At 36.6% G+C, this 19,119-nt stretch overlaps 4 protein-coding genes, 1 long non-coding RNA gene and 1 pseudogene across 7 annotated transcripts; 4 read left to right on the top strand and 2 right to left on the bottom strand.

The window, feature by feature from the left end:
- Positions 1–152: 152 nt before the first annotated feature.
- LOC140838608 (lanC-like protein GCR2) lies at positions 153–2,602 on the bottom strand (annotated as a pseudogene).
- On the top strand, positions 2,563–4,899 carry LOC140838607 (uncharacterized). 2 transcript variants are annotated; one of them, XM_073205044.1, is made up of 2 exons: positions 2,563–2,735; positions 2,871–4,899. In XM_073205044.1, exon 2 carries the CDS (start codon positions 2,893–2,895, stop codon positions 4,621–4,623), a length of 1,731 nt encoding a protein of 576 aa, XP_073061145.1. In that variant the 5' UTR covers positions 2,563–2,735; positions 2,871–2,892; the 3' UTR covers positions 4,624–4,899. The 2 variants fall into 2 exon arrangements, with proteins under 2 accessions (XP_073061145.1, XP_073061146.1); XM_073205045.1 differs by having other exon boundaries at positions 2,563–2,744; positions 2,879–4,899.
- Positions 4,900–5,276: 377 nt separating this feature from the next.
- LOC140838606 (uncharacterized) lies at positions 5,277–6,275 on the top strand. The gene is made up of 2 exons (XR_012119624.1): positions 5,277–5,490; positions 5,869–6,275. It is a non-coding gene; the product is annotated as an uncharacterized lncRNA (long non-coding RNA).
- An 18-nt stretch (positions 6,276–6,293) lies between these two features.
- Positions 6,294–7,789, bottom strand: LOC140838605 (probable E3 ubiquitin-protein ligase XERICO). Of its 2 annotated transcripts, XM_073205042.1 has the most exons (3): positions 7,655–7,789; positions 7,371–7,483; positions 6,294–6,992 (listed from the first exon to the last, which is right to left on the bottom strand). In XM_073205042.1, exons 2-3 carry the CDS (start codon positions 7,413–7,415, stop codon positions 6,534–6,536), a joined length of 504 nt encoding a protein of 167 aa, XP_073061143.1. In that variant the 5' UTR covers positions 7,416–7,483; positions 7,655–7,789; the 3' UTR covers positions 6,294–6,533. The 2 variants fall into 2 exon arrangements, with proteins under 2 accessions (XP_073061143.1, XP_073061142.1); XM_073205041.1 differs by lacking the exons at positions 7,371–7,483; positions 7,655–7,789 and adding an exon at positions 7,083–7,127.
- Positions 7,790–10,003: 2,214 nt separating this feature from the next.
- LOC140837715 (probable glycosyltransferase At3g07620) lies at positions 10,004–12,022 on the top strand. The gene is made up of 4 exons (XM_073203830.1): positions 10,004–10,352; positions 10,446–10,687; positions 10,812–11,160; positions 11,268–12,022. Exons 1-4 carry the CDS (start codon positions 10,113–10,115, stop codon positions 11,931–11,933), a joined length of 1,497 nt encoding a protein of 498 aa, XP_073059931.1. The 5' UTR covers positions 10,004–10,112; the 3' UTR covers positions 11,934–12,022.
- Positions 12,023–13,132: 1,110 nt separating this feature from the next.
- On the top strand, positions 13,133–15,232 carry LOC140838602 (probable glycosyltransferase At5g03795). The gene is made up of 4 exons (XM_073205038.1): positions 13,133–13,525; positions 13,610–13,812; positions 13,904–14,252; positions 14,551–15,232. The coding sequence occupies exons 1-4, from the start codon at positions 13,289–13,291 to the stop codon at positions 15,220–15,222; spliced, it is 1,461 nt and encodes a 486-aa protein (XP_073061139.1). The 5' UTR covers positions 13,133–13,288; the 3' UTR covers positions 15,223–15,232.
- The last annotated feature ends 3,887 nt before the right edge of the window (positions 15,233–19,119 follow it).

Here is a 19,119-nt window from a genome sequence, read left to right as displayed (position 1 = left end):
ACGGTGCAATTGTTCCCATTTATCGAGGTAACTTTTGATTTAGATTACTATACATTTGGATTTATGTTTAATTAAAATTGTATGGAAAAAAAAATTGAATTACGGCATTATAGTCCTAGGGATTTTGATTTAGATTACTATACTTTTGGATTTATGTTTAATTAAAATTGTATGGAAAAAAAAAATTGAATTACGGCATTATATTCCTAGGGAAAAGAAGTTTATTATTATTGTCATATCAAGAATATGTCGGGTACTAATGCCATCCAAAAATCCTTTGTACTTGATCAAGATCATGGATTTTCGAACTTGCATTACAAACATTTGGCTAACAAATTCGTGGTAGAATCAAACAATATAATTATTTAAACTTTTTTGTGATGTGTATAAAGGCAATTATTGATTATAAACAACACATCTTATGTTTACCAACAGTATTCACCGTATTGATATTGATATTGTTCACAAGTAAGTGCAATACCAGGAGCCCCATGGCACCAATGCACAGGCCTATCTGTTTCACTTCGATGACTTCAGATCCATATCCATTAACATGCACATAATCCCAGCTAACCCAATGGGCTGCTCCCCAATATTTTTTTTCCATGCCATTCATCCATCAAAGGACATAATCCTTTCGCCGTTTCATCGGTAACAGCCGTCTAATAAATTTTTAATCAAAGCAATTAGGCTGTCTGAAGCTAGCAAAAGAAATTCAACTGTACTTCGGGGAAAGGGGCATACCATACTAGTGGTAGATATGGCGCCGATAATTTTGTTTGAGAAAGAACATGCCCGTGAGAATCCTGCTCTCCCATAAAGAATTTTATTTGGAAGATCCTTGGAAAACTTAAGCTGAATTCAAAATTTGAAACATTAAAAGAATTTAAATACAAAGAAAACGAAGGGAAAAGCTGCCAAAGTTGCTTTAAACACAAAGCAACAGAATGATAAAATACCTTTTTGAATTGTGTTAAGTACCGTTGGCACAAGTGTTCATCACCATTATGCTCTGCTACTACTGCACCAAGAGCACAAAGGCTAGCTACACCACATATGAAAGTCACACGGCTGCAAATATAATCCTTCAGTTTTTTTTTTTAATATAGTTTTGTGGCAATCCAAGATGAAACATGTGTCGAATTGGACATGACCTCCATTTAAACGGAAAACAAGAAGAACTAACTTATCAATCAATCCCTTCAAAAGCTGAATTGTGCTAACACGTAGAGCAATTATGGTCAATGAGTTTAAACAACAGAACCATAATATCACCGGACATTTAAGATTTTCAAACTTCAATGTGCTTCTCGCTTTCTTTATCGCCAGGCAATGAAGACGTTTCAAGGGCCAGAACACTAGATAATTCTCCCAAGATCTAAAAATGAACCCACAAAATTCTTGATTTCTGACCAAGCTATCCCATCCCATGAGCCCGGTAAACAATCTGAAGTTTTCCTTACTAGTAAGCACTGTTTGGCCCGTGGTATGAGACGGTGAAGAATGTATCATACGTGGATGATAATCAACATATATACACAAAATAGTGAGAGTTGAATGTCAGATGCAACAAAAATGAGTAATCTAATGTTTCATCCATCACACGTAGTACTAATACAATCAAAACACTAGAAACAAATATAGTTTTTATAGCCATTGGGTCAATGGCTCCGCACCTGGCTAAATGTGACACAAAAGCTCAAACATAGGCAAAACCACCAGTCCAGGGACAATAAATTTCATCCACAAACTCATACTTCCATCCATATAGAGAGCCAAATAGATAATTGGCTTCACCTGGAGCCACGGGAGGCAAAATCACATGCCTTAATTATGTCAGAGCAAAGAACAAGATCATTCTTATCTTTGGTCACTTGACATGCTTTGAACAATAAGAAAGCAGCCCCAGAGACCCAGTGTACAGAGCAAAATCATCAACACGCTTTCCTTTAGCGACCCAAGTCCCCTTCACGATCTAAAAGAAGCACCCATAAGTCAAGAAATTTAATGGGCGAATGAGCATACTAGTAAATGCTTTCTTATTCTTTTTTCGTCGGTGGGGGAAGATGGAATTTAACAAAAAAATGACGATAAAAACATATCAGCCTAGGAATTACCGTTTCTTCATAGAGGACTTGACACAGGGTTCTGAACGGGAGATGGAGAAGTTCGGTATGTGAATCCAAGGCAGCAACCGCGGCTGATTCCAGTGGTGGAGTTTCCGGAATGTATCTGGCATGCTATTGGGGAAGAAACGGTCAGCCATGCTTTTCTTCAAGGTGTTTGGATTGGTCGTTGTTGATCCCGGTGCCAAGCGGTGCGTGGTGGAGGAGAGATGCTATGCGGCTGTGCCGTGGTGGTGGATCGATTCGGTTTTGGTGGAGCCGGTTCAACTAGTAATTCATTTTCTTTAATCAGTTTTTTTATATATATATCTACTATTAATTAATATTTATAGTGGTAAATGACTATCCTACCCTTATTACCTGTCGGTGTCTGCTCACTGTAGCAGTCAATCTGTCACCCACCGCTCACTTTAGAAAACACTCCCCCCTCTGAACTACCATCAGCTTCCGCTGCCCAGATTTGAAGCGGCTCCGGGTAAATCTCAGCTTCTGCGATCGAGGAATTCGGGTGAGCTGCTCCGAAATCTCCTCGCTGCAGGTGACAGGATCTTCCTTCTAATAGATACGGATCTATGTATCTACAACCATAACAGATCTGTCAAGCCCAAGGTTTTTCTCGTTATTTTTCTTCTAATTGACAGGCACCCTTGTCTGTAATTGGGGCATATTTATGGTTTCTGCATTTCTCGATTCTCTGTTTTTAGTTTAAAATTTTATGTTTTGGTGATTGTATTGTATCATCAGGGGAAAAGAACAAGGAAAGAAAATGTTGGGCCGTTCTTCATTTACTTTTCGTAGGAATGGAGGTTTCAGGCCTGAAAATTTAGGTCAAAATGCGTTGGCGATGATCGGGAACCTCTGCTTCTCTATGTTTGTGATTGGGGTCTTGATTTTCACTATAATTGCGGCAACGTATGAGCCTGAAGATCCATTGTTCCACCCTTCCACGAAGATCAATACTTTCCTCACATCAGAGTCCAATGCCACCTTCAAATCCGATATTGCTGTAGTAAAGACTGGGGAAGACTTTGTAGCTTCCGATCAAACTGCATTTGCAACTTTTATAAACATCACTGATGTTGAATCTGCTGCCCTGACTGAAGTTAGAGATCCTGATATTGTTTCTGAGACAACTGCTTGCAGGGTCAACGATCCCATTGACTGTCGTGATCCAGATGTTTTCCATATAATGATGCGGTCTGCCATTGAGTACTTCAAGGATATTCACTTTTACCGGTTTGGGAAGCCTGTTCCGGGGAGTGTTGAAAATTCTTGTCACATGGCATGGCGATTTAGGCCCAAGGAAGGCAAGGCTGCTGCGTTTTACAAGGATTATAGGAGTTTTATGCTTGAGAGATCTGATAATTGCACTCTCAGTGTAGTTAAGATCGGTGACTATCATTCGGGTGGGAATGCCCGGAAGAGGAAGAAAAAGGGAAAGAACGAGGAAAAGGATAAGGAGGTTTTTGAGAAGGCGCCGAAGGTGGAGGCTAACCCTATTGCCTTACCAGAAGTTGGCGAAACTGTTAATGACGCTCTTCCTGAGGTGGAATCAGAGGGTTCATTCAGTCATGGAAAGTATTTGATTTACTCTGGCGGTGGGGATAGGTGTAAGAGCATGCAGCAATACTTGTGGAGTTTCATGTGTATGTTGGGGGAGGCGCAGTATTTAAATCGAACTCTTGTCATGGATCTGAGTTTGTGCTTGTCAAAGATATACAGTTCGTCCGGTCAGGATGAGGAAGGAAAAGATTTTAGGTTTTACTTTGACTTCGAGCACCTGATGGATTCAGCATCTGTGCTAGATCAGACTCAGTTCTGGTCGGACTGGAACAAGTGGCAGCAAAAAGATGGCTTAAATCTGCATCTTGTGGAGGATTTCAGGACCACGCCAATGAAGCTTTCTGCTGTTAAGGATACTTTGATTATGAGGAAGTTTGGCACTGTGGAGCCTGACAATTACTGGTACCGTGTCTGTGAAGGTGAAGCAGAGTCGGCTATTCAACGGCCATGGCATATGATTTGGAAGAGTAGAAGGTTGTTGGACGTAGCATCAGCTATTGCGTCCAGAATGAACTGGGATTTTGACTCTGTTCACGTTGAGAGAGGTGAGAAAGCTAGCAACAAGGAGCTGTGGCCCAATGTCGATAGAGATACTTCACCAGAAGCTCTTCTGGCCAGTCTGCCTGACAAAATTGAAGATGGAAGGAACCTTTATATTGCGACAAATGAACCAGAGACTTCGTTCTTTGATCCTTTAAAAGACAAGTATTCCACACACTTTCTTGATGAATATAAAGATCTGTGGGATCAAAATAGCGACTGGTATGAAGAAATGACAAAGCTGAATAAGGGAAATCCAGTTGAGTTTGATGGATACATGAGAGTTTCTGTGGACACCGAAGTGTTCTTGAGGGGCAAAATACAGATTGAGACATTTAACGATCTCACAAAAGATTGCAAAGATGGTATCAATACCTGCAACTTTGCTAGCTAACATTTCCATATTTCCCTCGGACATTTGGCGATATGTACTCTTTAAGTGTTGCTTTTCTTTACTTTTTCCCCCCCCTTTAATGATAGGTTAAGTCAATATTTTTCCTTTAAATCCTCGTACTTCAGATGCAAATCCCTACCTTTGTTATTCTTTGCATCTGGTGTTTTACTTTTCAATTTTCTTGTGCGCTACTTCTTCCACGATTTCTTGAATTTGTTACTTTTATGGAAATTGAGAAGCTAGACTGATACTTTATGCAGTATTATTTTTGTCCCATATTTTTTATATAATTGTATTTTGTATTATTAGTAGTTTCTCAATGACACTTAGCATTTTCTTGCATTATAAACGGGAACTGTATATTTTGCGTAAATTTTTTTATTATCCGTCTAATTATTTCAGCTGTCATTCTTTTTAAGGTTAGTGATCTCGCATGCATGCACCGAGCTTTGGCTAAAAGCACAAGAGAAAAACATAGGCTGTTGAACAATGTCCGATATATGGTTATAATTTTTCTGGTAATTGAGTAAATAAAACTCAAATTACATGATTAAGAGGCAAAATATAATCAAAACAATCTGTAATCAACCAGCAATAAACACAGTCACGTATTACTATTCTTGTATATATATAAATTGCAAAAAAGAGTGTCGGGTGTCCACGTGTAAGACATCAATTCAATTTTCTTTTTTCTCTGGTAATAATAAACCCAGCAATTTTTTGACCTAAAATTGAGGATTAACCACAACATGTGAGAGAATCTAAATGAGAAAAAAGTTGATAAAAACAATTTATTTCTTTCATTGATATTATAAGAACCAAATTACCAGGTATCCAAAACAATCTTGCAGCCCAAAATCTGTCCAGGTAATTATACAAGCGTTGATTAATGCAATCCATTTATTAGTCATGTTTAACAAATTACAAAAAATGTATTTTCGGTGAATCCATCCTTTCCTGATGCGTATTCCAATTATCCATTGTTTAAGAATCAATTCACAAATACTTTGCTTAAATTTGGAGAAATCATAATGACAATGGAAATTTCTTACGTTCCTTTAAGGATTTATTGATGCCCTTCCTGTTGCAAAATGCTCGAAACATAACGTATATAAATGTTAAATGTAGATGCATACACAGCCAAAATATTTTCGAGGTAGACGCTATATGGAAAATTCTTCTAACCAATGATTATACATACATGTACGTATCTACACGCATGCATGTATGTATATGTTTATTCAGGAAAAGAATGGCAGAAGAAGCACAAGCAAGCGAAAAGCATGGAAAATCAAAGATAAATGTAGTACTATTCCAAGACAGCAAGAGGTACCATCGCCACTCCTCATCCTCGTTACCAACCTCACCAATGGCCCTGAGGAAGTCGGGAAGCACCAGATACAGCTGCTTGTGCTCACCAACCACGCATGCCGGTTCCTTCAGGTGTCGACACCACAGGAACGAGGGTCTTTCCCACACTAGCATCTCTGTTGGTTCCAAACTCTCCGAGTTAACCACCAAAATATGAAGAAACTTCACAGCTCAAATAGGTTTACTGTGATCATATTGCTCTGGATTTGCATGTTGTTATAGCTTGTATATCATCCAGTTTATTAATCTATGTACAGATTATACGATGCCAAAGTTTCTTTAAGATCCTTGTTGCACCATTATATTTCTACAGATAATGATATATTAGTAATCACCCATTTAACAGCCAGATACAAAGAGTTCCAGAACCATTTTTCAGAGTACATAAAACACATATATCAGTAGCGCTTACCCATCACTACAAGAGGATGCAAATATCGGCAGCTAGCTAAACATGTACATGCTTGACATATTGTGGACACTCTTATGCATTCCACATTTCTACTACACTGTACACCTCAAGGATTCTGTTAAATTACTCACATGGGACATTCACATTCTTCCATTTCTTGAGCTATCATGCAATCCCGACAAAGAGGGCATGTGGTGTTCCAATATTTTAACCACTTTTCTAGGCACAACTTGTGGAAAATATGGCCACATGAGAGACAGTTAATCTCTGTGTTTGGCCCCAATTCCATCAGGCAAATAGAGCACTCTTGCTCAGGGCAGGAATCACATATGAAAATGGCTGATGTTCGGTTTCTAAACTCCTCCATGTATGTTTCGGAGGGACTCTTACGACATTTGGATGATTCATCTGAGGGCTCCACTGAAAATCCTTCCCATGGTGCAACGTGGATGCCAATCACATGCAGTACAGAGCGCACAATTTCCTTGAAGATGGAGATGGATATTGCTGCATTTGCTAGAATTATACAGAGAACTCCAGCATCTGCTGGAGTTGGATACGATGAAATAGCCATTACCAGGACAACCTATAAAAAAATCGGGAAGATTCATCATAATATACAAGAAATCATACCAAGTGTGACCCAGTACAAAGGCAAGCAGTTCAATATATATACATTACTTCTCAAGTTCCTACTAAAACCCATAATAGCGAAATTTGTCAACATAAAGTTTTTTTTCTAAATACATAACACACCAGATCTGCAAACAAAAAACAACAAAATTAGATAGAAAATGTGTACAACTGTGATTCAAGATGGGATCATATTCTAAAGTGTATCAGATAGTTACGAAATCTATTGTCCAATAGAACGGGTGAGTGATGTATCTGATACACACCAATGGATCAACATAAAAATAGAACAAGATTCTAACAAGAGGAGATTTACTTATAAAGAATCCACCTTTGCTTTATTATAATTGTTATCTCTTCCTTTTTTTTTGTCCATCTTTCATTCACTTCAAGAATTTAACTAGCACAAGTGGCAAAGCAAGCAAGATCTTCAGCAAAACAGAACTACAGGAAAAACAATCAAGGCCCAATTAACATCATGAGAAAACAAACCAAAAGATCTACAAAAGATCAGAATTTTGAGATCCCTCCGATGAACTCAAAGAACAGAAATTGGAAATACTTTTTACGGGCTTTTGTAGGGCAAACTGGACGAGAGAATCATAGTTAACTTACCGGTCCAAAGATGGAACTCCAAATCAACTTCTCTTGTCAAGAATCTCAGGATTGTGCGTGTATTGCGAAGAAGAAATGAACAGGAATTGTGGAGGGTATGGCAAAATCTTAATTCAGGACATTTGGGTACCTTTCCATTTTATAACTATTTGATAGTTCTTTAACTAAATATAGGATTATTTAATATCATATTTGATTCCATGGCTCTTTATATCTAATTAACCAATTCTCTATCTTGTTTAAGAGTGAGTCTCATGTAAGACCATCTCACGAATCATAATCCGTGAGACGGGTCAACCCTACCCATATTCACAATAAAAAGTGATACTCTTAGCATAAAAAGTGATACTTTTTCATGGGTGACCCAAATAAGATATCCGTCTCACAAATATGACCCGTGAGACCGTCTCACACAAGTTTTTGCCCTTGTTTAATAGTTATTTAAAATACATTTTATAATTCAAACTAAAAATTTTCAGTACTTTAGTTTCACTTCATTGCTAAAATAATCAAGATTCTACATTTTTTTGCATATAATTATTGAGTAGGTTTTTTGTGAGACGGTCTCACGAATCTTTATTTAGGAGACGGTCAGTCCTATCGGTATTCACAATAAAAAGTAATATTTTTAGCATAAAAGTGATCTTTGTTCATGGATGACCCAAATAAGAGAAAATACGACTTTGAGATTGGTCAGTCTTATCGATATTCAGAATAAAAAGTAATATTTTTATCACACAAATTTTGAGGTTCATTTTTTTGACAATATTTGGTTAGTAAATATAAGAGTAAATTTGCCTCCGGACAACTAAATTTAAGTTTGCTTTCAGTTCTTATCGTAAAAATATATGTTTTTGCTCTCTGATTTTAAAAAAATCTTTCTGCACTCCCTAAATCCGTATTTCTTTTCTAGGATGAAAATCGATACAAAAAATTAAAAATATAGTATCAATAAATTATACTTGAGTACCGATTATTTCCAGACATGATACTAATATATGATTAATGAGTACTCAAATATGTATAACAAATAATAATATTAATGACATATTTGTCTTTTGGATGAAATTTTGTACAAAATTTTTTAAAAATATGCTGCTAATATATGATTTTAAGTACTTAAACATGTGTAACAGATGCAGATATTAACAAATTTGTTCTAATTTTATACTCAAAACTTTATCTTTTGTAACATATGTAAAACAATTGATACTTGAATATTGTATATTAATATTATATTTTTAATGTTTTGTTTCGATTTTTATTTGTGAAAAACATGTGAGTCAAGAGAATAAAAAAACGGTGCCCACAAAAACCAAAATTAAGTTTATTTTTAGAGATTTAGGACAAATTCGATCATAAATATGTAAGGATAAGTCATAAAATAACTAAAATTAATTCACCGATAATGTCGGTACTATGTCATTTTCCTCACCTGCCGAGCCCCTTGGCGATTCCTACACGCCTCCATACTTCCTTGTGTCGTCATGCTCAAGGTCAAGGGTGCATTGCACGTGACCTGGGAAACTTATACTGGAGCTGGGATGATGGGCTGGTCCATAGAGAGGAGCAGATTCAGAACCAAATTTACAAACGAACAATTGGGCCATAGAGAGTTAGGTATCTAAATGCCCAGAATGCGATTCTTTGAACTTGCTACCAGGCCTTTATTCATAAAGGCCCAACTAGTAGACAAAACTCGTGGGCGAGAAGAAGGCCCAGTAGTCTTTGAGAAAGTCCACACTCTACAGGCCCATCTCTAGAGAAATATAAACCTATCTCAGCACAATCTGATGGCTAGATAAATTGAGGCACTATAATAAACGTTCATAAATTGGGCTCAATATAATGGGCCAAATCTTCCCTCCAACTTCAAATCTACATGGCCCAGAAGAAGCCCAATGAACATCGAATGCACGGGAAGAATTACACTTTTTTCTCATCTTACAGATTAAAAAAAAGAGTGGGTCTCATGTGAGACCGTCTCACGGATCTTAATATGTGAGACGGGTCAACCCTATCCATATTCACAATAAAAAGTAATACTCTTAGCATAAAAAGTAATACTTTTTCATGGATGACCCAAATAAGAGATCCGTCTCACACATATTACCCGTGAGACCGTCTCACACAAGTTTTTGTCTAAAAAAAAACATATCATTTTGCGCATATTTCGCCGGGGGTGGGGGGGAGATTTCCAGCAAATAAGATCGGAAAGAATTTTCATCGACTCAAAACAATTAATTTTACTCCCTTTTGATACTACTGATAAAAACAAATTGATTACGATAAGATCTTACGTAATACATATCATCACAATCTTGATTATCTTATATGTACATGATTTTATCACAATGACACACAGAGAATGCTGAAAATTAAGATGGTTATTGAATAGAAATCCGTGTATTTCTAACTGAGTAAATAACTCCATTGATCTCTCTCAGTAAGAGAGCCAATGAAGGGGATCTTTAGATCCATCAGCTGTAAATGCAGTAGTCCATGCATTACTTTATTTTCTTTATTCTGTTTGTCAATGGTTTTGGTTGTTGTTTTTAAAAATATTGGCTCCCAAAATCTGTCATCGTCGTTTCTTGATCGTAAGCCATGGAGCAGTACTCCTCCTCCTACTCCTTCGTTTCCCTTTTCTGCACTCTCCTACACAAACCATAAAAAGGATGTATACCCTACATTCAACGTATGCAATCCTTTTTTATCATGTATTATTCTAGTTACATGTGCACGATAGATCGATGATATAACAACACGTTGCGGTTGAATATGGTTGCAGAATCTGAAAATGCAGAAGGTGGTGGAGGGTCTGATGAAGGAATTGAATGCAGAAAGCGTGATGAGAAATGATGGGAGGGAGAGGGATAAAAAGATGGAGAGGGTTGAAGCAGAACTTGTTAAGGCAAGGGCTTTAATTAGAGATGCGATTCGCGAGAGTCGCCGTTCTCATGTGCCTGCAGTTGAAGACCAGGATTATGTTCCTCGAGGGAAAGTCTATAGAAATGCCTATGTTTTTGAAAGGTAACAGGTGATTACATGTAACTAAGCTTTCCTGTTGATTATAGAAAATCTTGGATCTGAACTTAGTTCTATCCAATTAGCTCAAAGTACCAACTCCTACTCACAAGCAATTACACATTTGTAGGAGTTACTTGTTAATGGAAAGGTTGTTCAAGATATATGTATATGAAGAAGGGGAACCCCCTTTGTTTCACTCGGGCCCCTCCAAGAACATATATTCTACCGAAGGAATATTTCTTGGCCTGATTGAATCCAATACTCATTTCCGAACCTTTGATCCGGATGAAGCTCATGCTTATTTCCTTCCGTTCAGTGTGGTAATGATTCTTCAGTACCTGTTTGATCCTATCGAACGTGATAAGGCTGTTCTTCAACGTGTTGTGGGCGATTATGTTGGCGTAATATCTAACAAATACCCGTATTGGAATCGAAGCTTCGGTGCTGATCATTTCATGCTCTCGTGCCATGACTGGGTGTGTATTTGTACATATATAGCCTCCAAAATTCAAGATTGTCGAGCTATTTTTAATTTCTTGTGATTTATACATTTTTGTATTGATCGAATAATGACAACATGCAGGGGCCACGAGCAACATGGGCTGTTCATAAATTATACTTCACTTCCATGCGAGTTCTATGCAACGCAAACACCTCAGAGTTCTTCAATCCAAGAAAGGATGTGTCGTTTCCAGAGATCAATCTCCCAACAGGAAATCTGACAGGACTTGTCACAAAAACATCGTCGAATAATCGTACCATTCTAGCATTCTTCGCAGGCAGATTACACGGCCACATCAGACCTCTACTATTCCAGCACTGGAAGAACTACACAGGTGACATAAAAGTGTTCGAGACAATCCCAGAAAATTCATCCTTATCCTACACACAGATGATGGAGAATAGCAAGTATTGCCTGTGTCCAAGTGGACACGAAGTGGCGAGTCCTAGGATCGTTGAGGCTATCTATGCAGGATGTGTGCCGGTGTTGATATCCCAGGACTATGTGCTGCCTTATAGCGATGTTCTTGATTGGGACGAGTTTACGGTTCGGCTAGAGGTGGATAAGTTGCAAGATCTGAAGAAAATATTGATGGGATTTGGAGAGAATAAGTATGAGAAATTAGTCGAGGGAGTGAGGAATGTGCAGAGGCATTTTGTGGTGAATGATCCACCAAAGAGATATGATGCTTTTCATTTGATGATTCACTCTTTATGGCTCAGACGGCTGAATCTCAGAGTTCATTAATTATTAATGCTTCAAACCAATGTAAAATATAGCTTGTTTCTTTTATTTTGAAATCTTTTGGGATTATCATTTTGAAAATAGAAAGAATGGAACTATGAATTACAAGTGATGCACGCATGTTTATAAATTATCAGCCAAAAACAAATGTTTTCATAATTGAAGAAGTCTTGCTGATTGTAAATGTCCCGGCTCAAGATTGAAAAATGGTTCTTGCTATAAGGCCGGTTTGAAATTAAATCCTTATTTTCTAAAGAAAAATTATGAGATTTTTGTGTTTGTTAAATGATTGTTTATTTGATAACAAATAGATCCGATGACTACTTTATCAATTGTTTCACTGTAAAGATGGAAGTTTACTTTAAACTGACGTTATTTGCTCAATGTGCTTAGGTATCAAGTTTTCTAAAACATTATATTATACTATCAAAAAAGTTAAAATAAAATTGGAAGGGTCAATTTTCATATAGAGTATGTCTCTTGTGAGACGGTCTCACGAATCTTTATTTGTGACACGAGTCAACCCTACCGATATTCACAATAAAAAATAATACTCTTAGTATAAAAAGTTATACTTTTTCATGGATGACCCAAATAAAAGATCTGTCTCACAAAATATGACCCGTGAGATCGTCTCACACAAGTGTTTGTCATTTTCTTTATGTGTTTATGAGTTTTGTTTAAAAAAATTTAATCTAAATATCAATCCCCACCAGTTCACATATAGATATGTGCCTCTTTTTTTAAATAATCTAACTTGACTTGTAGAGATCAATCTCAAGCTTGTATCGTACATTAATCTTGGATCGATCGATGACCATTAACTTCCCTTTGACATATCGAGACACTTGCACATGAAATCTAACAAAAGATTTCAACCCTTTACAGGTATATATGGAAAATATACAATCTACCTTATTACAAGAATATGATTATTTTATCATTAAATGTAAATTTCTTGAACTAAATTAGAAATTTTCAGATCATTAACTAATAAGTAACCGGTTAGCCATCTGCTTCTAAATTCCAGTTCTTGTAGCAATAGAAAAAAAAGTAGAAAAATATTGCAATGGAAGAAATTATAATTAGATAATTGATCGGATCATGAGCCCTTTGTTGTGGAGTAATTAAGAAGAGGCTTGAGATTAAAGGAAGCTTGTGCATGCATGGCAAGTTGAAGATCCCCATGAGTTGGAAAAAAATTGAAAAAGCTGCCCTTTTGGCCATTTGAAGAGTATATTACTGTTATGCAGCAAAGAATAAACTTTACTTAATGTATTGTAATGAGTATTATTATGTAGTCTTCTTCTGTTGCGGCCATTTGCAAGAGACAAGAAAAGAACAGTTAATTAACCACCATGAAATTGCATGGCTCTTCATATATTTCCTTCTCCCCTTCTTCCATCTTAGTAGTTTTCATACTTACAGTATTTACTCCTTTGTTTCTCATTACTTGCACTAATTTATATCCTGATATTAAAAATTTCCCCTCTTCATGGATATGCGAGTCTATTGGTTTTTTGAAGGAAGATCACAAAAACAATTTCAGTATATCAGATTACCTGGTCTGGAGTGCTTCTTTGCATCACAAACCAGTAATAGTTTTTCTTTATTTCTGAATTTTCAATAAAACTTGGTTTGGAATATGGTTATTTATGTTTCTGCAAAAAAAATATTAGAGAAAGGAGAAACGAGTGTTCGTGAAGCCGGAGTACTTATCAAGATCAGAGAGGGTGGAAGCCGTTTTAGCCAAAGCTCGATTTTCAGTTAGAGAAGCGGCTAGAGAACTTAGAACTTTCAATATCTCTTCACCTAATCATGACCAAAAGAACAATTATATACCTTATGGCCCTATCTACCGAAAGGCCAACGTGTTTTATCGGTATAGATTAATAACATATTCTGAATTTCTGATCATCTGGTTCTTGATCACCTAAGAGGCAAGATCATGTTCATACTTTTCTTGGTTGCAGGAGCTATCAGGAAATGGAAAGGGTTTTCAAGGTTTACGTCTACGAAGAAGGAGAAGCGCCAATCTTCCACAATGGTCCATGCAGAAGCATATATTCAACAGAAGGAAGATTCATCAACCAAATGGAAAAGGGAAATCATTTTAGAACCAAAGATCCAAAAGAAGCCAGTGTATATTTCATGCCATTTAGTGTCGTGGTAATGGTTCAATATCTATACGAACCTGGAGCCATGGACATGCACGCAATTGGAAACACCATTGCTGATTATGTACAAACAATTTCTCATAAGCATCCCTATTGGAATACAAGCCTTGGTGCCGATCATTTCATGCTTTCATGCCATGATTGGGTATGTGTAGACATGTTTTTTTCTTTCTTTCTTTTTTTCCAAACACCATCGATGCCTAAACAGAGACTTGGCATCAAACCTTCATCAGCATACAACACCCTTTCTTTTTGAAAAATGTGAGAGAACATTATTACAGGCCATATTAAATTACTGGATTCGAGATACAATATGCAATATTTTTCATTTAGAATGTTAGAATTGAAACAACTGCAAATAGATTAAAGAGTACCGCCACACCTGAGACATGTTTCAGTTCTTACGAATTCTTATTTATTATTTCTATATTTTTTCAATGTAGGGTCCGTACTCAAGCTCGTATGTTCCACTGCTATTCAACAACTCCATCAGAGTTTTATGCAACGCCAATACTTCTGAAGGCTTCAATCCTCTAAAAGATGCATCATTACCTGAGATCAATCTGAAAACAGGTGAACTTACAGGGCTTCTAGGTGGCTTCACGCCTTCACAAAGATCAATTCTAGCCTTTTTTGCAGGAGGCTTACATGGAAACATAAGGCACAGATTACTAGAACAATGGAAAGGAAAAGATCCAGATGTACTTGTTTACGAAAAACTACCCTCAAACCTTACTTATGAATCAATGCTAAAGAAAAGCAAGTTTTGCCTGTGCCCAAGTGGTTACGAGGTTGCCAGCCCACGAGTGGTGGAAGCCATATACGCAGAATGTGTGCCTGTTTTGATATCAGATGGCTATGTACCACCTTTCAGTGATGTGCTTAATTGGAACAAGTTTTCGGTAGTGGTGGCAGTAGAGGACATACCTAATATCAAGAAGATATTGCTAAATATTTCTAAGGCTAAGTACTCAAAAATGCACAAGAGGGTCAAGCAAGTGCAAAGGCATTTTGTTATGAATGGGGATCCTCAAAGATTTGATCTTTTTCATATGATTCTCCATTCTGTTTGGCTTAGGAGATTGAACTTACAATTGCATCATGCTAGCTTATAAGCTAAGATACTTGTGTTGTTTTAGGTATCACTTAACTTGGCATGTAAAAGAGAACTTCAAACACAAGACCTTTTCTTGTGGTTGAGTTTTGGGCTTTGCGTATAATTTCTGTAATTGGCACTTCGTCAGAGATCTTTTACACTTCCTACTATATAATATCATTATTATCAAGTGTTAGGATCATGAGCCAGTCATATATTCTATCCTTATATTTATTAAAAAAATCTTCAACTTCAAGCAAATATACCACAGAAGGGAAAAATGAAAGAGAGCATAAAAACAAATACGCACAAAGACTAATTTCTTTGGAAAATATAACATCCTTTGCTCAACTATATATTCCATAAAGAGAAACCTAATGTTGGATACCCCTTCTTGGCTTCTTGCTAGTCAAAAATTCCCTTTACAAACATATAGTAGAAGAAAGACAAAGCCTACAAATAGTGGCAGATCCAAAAAAAAGCCTAAAATTCTCATGTGAAGATCTACCTAGAACACCTCTTGAATTTCAAAGAAAGCAAGAATATAATTCTCTAGAGACCTAAGAAAGATAGAGCTGAAACCCATGAAGTGTTCTCCATATGTCAAAGAGAAATGCAAATCAATAAGAAGCAAGAAACAGATGGCTTGCTCATCCTTGCCTCAATTAACTTAAATACTGTCACTGCTCAGGAGAAAGTCCACAATAATGTATAACCCAGTTATGAATTTACACTGGGTTTTAGCATTTTTTAGTCTTTTTTATGTTGTCGCTCTATATGAAAGCCAACAAAGAATTGAGGAATAGTATTCATTACCCTTTCGAAACAGATGTTTCTTATTTAACAGAAGTTACTCCAGCTCAATTGCGCATGCCGTGGCTGCTGGTAAACATGGGCTACTGCAGGTCCCATCATATCCACAGGTCTAATAACTGCTTGAGTTTGTTGCAAAAGAGGCAAATGGATCCTGATGTCACTGCTTGTGCATGGTGGAAATCCCAGTTATGTTTCCATGTCCATTTCAACAGGTACATATTGAGTGATGTTATGCATAGCCGCTAGTCTCAAAGATAGGCTCACTACGGAATGTGTATTGTGATGAGTAATTTCCTTGACTTCCTTTTCTCGCAAGTGATTGGGTGCCTGGACTCCGCTTTTGATTCTCCAGGCTCCTTATATAGATTCTGAAATGTACAAGATGGTAACACAAACCAAGTCATAGCCAGCTTGAGGAATAAATTTCAGTGAAATTTTAGCATGATAACAAGCTAAAAACTTCAAGAAGTCAATACAGCCAATATGAGTACTCTGTGTGGCAACAACCAGATAAAAAGCAATTCAAACATGAAGTTAAATCAATGAAAATATTAACAGGGCCATCAAATAAAACTTCCTTTTCTTTATTACAAAACAGTCGCTATAACAAATTCTCTTACCTTTTCTCAGAGATTAAACATTGTTGAAACAAACAAGTCAAACAAATTCGCATAAGAAACATTGTACATGACAAAGATTCTTGTTTTTAAGTATAAATCACGGATTAAGATGGGCACATGAATTTGAATTACATTTAGTATCAATAATGAAAATAAATTTGAACTGTTTCCTTCCATAACCTTATGGAAAAAAAGAGGCAAGAGCTGACTGCAAATATAATGATGGAAAAATTACTAAAAAGTAGCAGGAAAATTTGGTAAAATAAAGTGCATTGTTTGGTACGAAAAACAGAACGCCAAACTTAACGGTGACGAATGTCATTGATTTGGTTGGAGTTCATATAGTAAGACAATCAAGGCTATCAAACTTATTTGCCAATAACTAGTCTCCTTATTATATTTTCTATAACTCAATTAATTATCTCTTATATTGTCCAAATTTGAACCTTTATTAAGCATAATTACAAATTCACTCCTGCCACAGAAACACAATGTGGTTCAAAACACTTTTTCAAGGTTGAAAAAATCTTATCTTAATAGTGTTGTATGAAAAGATTATTCAAATGGAAGTACAGTATGAAAGGAAATAAAATCACTAGGTAAATAGTACCACTTTTCTCCTATATGTTCTCTTTTTACTTCATGAATGCATCTGTTGAAGTTTACAGAACACTCATCAGATTGTTCAGAAGACTTCATACAATCGAACATAAGCACGATATACTGTTCAATCAACAAAACAATTTGCATTTCCACCATGAAACTTGTAAATTAACAACACTTTTGAAGCTTAGTTACATTCTAGTCACATAATCAGGGAATGAAAGCAGAGGAAAATTTGGCATGCGATTCCAGTTATAAACCAGGTCCCAACATATCAGTGTAGCAATTATAAAGGTACTGCTAAAATCAGTCTAAACATATCTTGAAAAAAAAAAATCAGTCTAAACATAATATGAGGTAGCTAACAAGGAATGTCATTGCTTTCGCCCGCTGATGCTAAGACTCTGCATATAAAAAATAAAAAATAAAAAATCCAGGACGACCAAACTGGAAGAGAAATATGAGTCCCCCAGCAAACTCAAATAATGGTGCACCAACAACTCTAACTGATATTCAATCTATAAAACTCCAAAATTCATAGCACCATTGATTTGTAGCGATGAAACAGCTGAACAAAAGTTAGATTTCGGCTCTAATTGTCAAGAAAGATCAGAAGTGGCGTCAACATGAAATACCACGAGCGAAATAAAAGAAAGCTGATGGAAAAAAAGCGACAGAAAATGACCAAGAAGTAGGCGTAGTCTCGTTGGGATCCGTGCATGGAGCATTCCTTGAGCATTGAATATCACCTTCGCTGTGATTCTTCCCAGTGAATTCCTTGATATTTTTTATCGTCTTCTTCACGTTAATCGGAATCGAAACCCAAATAACTCCCTTAACTCCACCGCTCCTTTTCTTTTCACCTTCTTCATTCAATTTCAAGACTAGTCCAACTGTCAATTACGTACATATGTTGTTGATACTCAGAGAGATAGGCTCGACCCGCTGTCAGTATCTCATTTTGGATCTCGTTTACTTAGATTCGCTGGGAGCTTATCTCCACAGACCTCCCATATATCCATAACTATCGATTCTTCAAGGAAGTTGCCGACCTCTCGAACCTTCCAGAAATTAGCGTACAGATATAGAAATACCTAGATAGACTTGGTTTTGTGTTGGGAAAGGAAAGAATATTGTGATGAAATCGAGTGAAGATCTAAAATTTGAGGGTTATGAATTATCGCAGTAATTAAAATAAATTTATTTCATTCTGCAAATGTTTTCTAGGGTTCTTCAAGCTTATTTTACCAATAAAGTAAAAACAATTCCTATATCCATTCGACGAAGCGCACTTTTTCAGCTTCCGCGACATTGAGTATTGATAATAATAATTATTTTTGTCGTTCCTTAGTGTGTCTTTTCTTTGGAATATAAGCTGCCAATAGGTATAGGTAACTATTTCAAAATTTATTCAATGCGATCTAGCTCTTCTGTTTACTGGGTGATCTAAGAATCTATCATTTTGCACTCTACATGTTCGATGAAATGTTGCTATGGCATCAACACGGCTGCTCGAACAAGGTATGTATCAGAATATGTGCAGCATTCTCAGAAACTATAGGAATCTATGCAGCTAGGACACGGTTGTATCAGTAATGTTTTCAAAGGCATAATTTTATAGGCAATGCAACCAAATTTTAAAACACGATATCTGAAATTTTATTGAGTATGTATTATGCATATGGTGTACATTTATGCATCACTTGGACTTGCCTATTTCTCTTATCGACATTCAAATGCTTGGTTGATGATGGCAAGCAAGGGATATACGAGACCGCAGGTTAAAAAATGCGTGGAATCGACCGGATATTGCCTAAATTTTGTAGACAACTGCATAAGATGCCCCGTGATAGGCCCGGTAATACCTTGAAGATGAA

This window comes from Primulina eburnea, chromosome 8, assembly GCF_022965805.1.
Source record: "Primulina eburnea isolate SZY01 chromosome 8, ASM2296580v1, whole genome shotgun sequence".
NCBI lineage: Eukaryota > Viridiplantae > Streptophyta > Magnoliopsida > Lamiales > Gesneriaceae > Primulina > Primulina eburnea.
Note: the sequence above shows the minus strand (reverse complement) of the source record. Positions and strands in the feature narration are given on the sequence as shown.

Coding starts and splice junctions, on each gene's coding strand:
- LOC140838605 (XM_073205042.1), bottom strand. CDS start 7,415: ATGGACAAAAAAAAAGGAAGAGATAACAATTATAATAAAGCAAAG. Junction 6,993..7,370: donor ACAATTATAATAAAGCAAAG/GTGGATTCTTTA, acceptor ATTTTTTTATAG/GTTGTCCTGGTAATGGCTAT.
- LOC140837715 (XM_073203830.1), top strand. CDS start 10,113: ATGAAGGGGATCTTTAGATCCATCAGCTGTAAATGCAGTAGTCCATGC. Junction 10,353..10,445: donor ATGTATACCCTACATTCAAC/GTATGCAATCCT, acceptor ATATGGTTGCAG/AATCTGAAAATGCAGAAGGT. Junction 11,161..11,267: donor TGCTCTCGTGCCATGACTGG/GTGTGTATTTGT, acceptor GACAACATGCAG/GGGCCACGAGCAACATGGGC.
- LOC140838602 (XM_073205038.1), top strand. CDS start 13,289: ATGAAATTGCATGGCTCTTCATATATTTCCTTCTCCCCTTCTTCCATC. Junction 13,526..13,609: donor CTTCTTTGCATCACAAACCA/GTAATAGTTTTT, acceptor AAAAAATATTAG/AGAAAGGAGAAACGAGTGTT. Junction 13,813..13,903: donor AAGGCCAACGTGTTTTATCG/GTATAGATTAAT, acceptor TCTTGGTTGCAG/GAGCTATCAGGAAATGGAAA.
- LOC140838607 (XM_073205044.1), top strand. CDS start 2,893: ATGTTGGGCCGTTCTTCATTTACTTTTCGTAGGAATGGAGGTTTCAGG.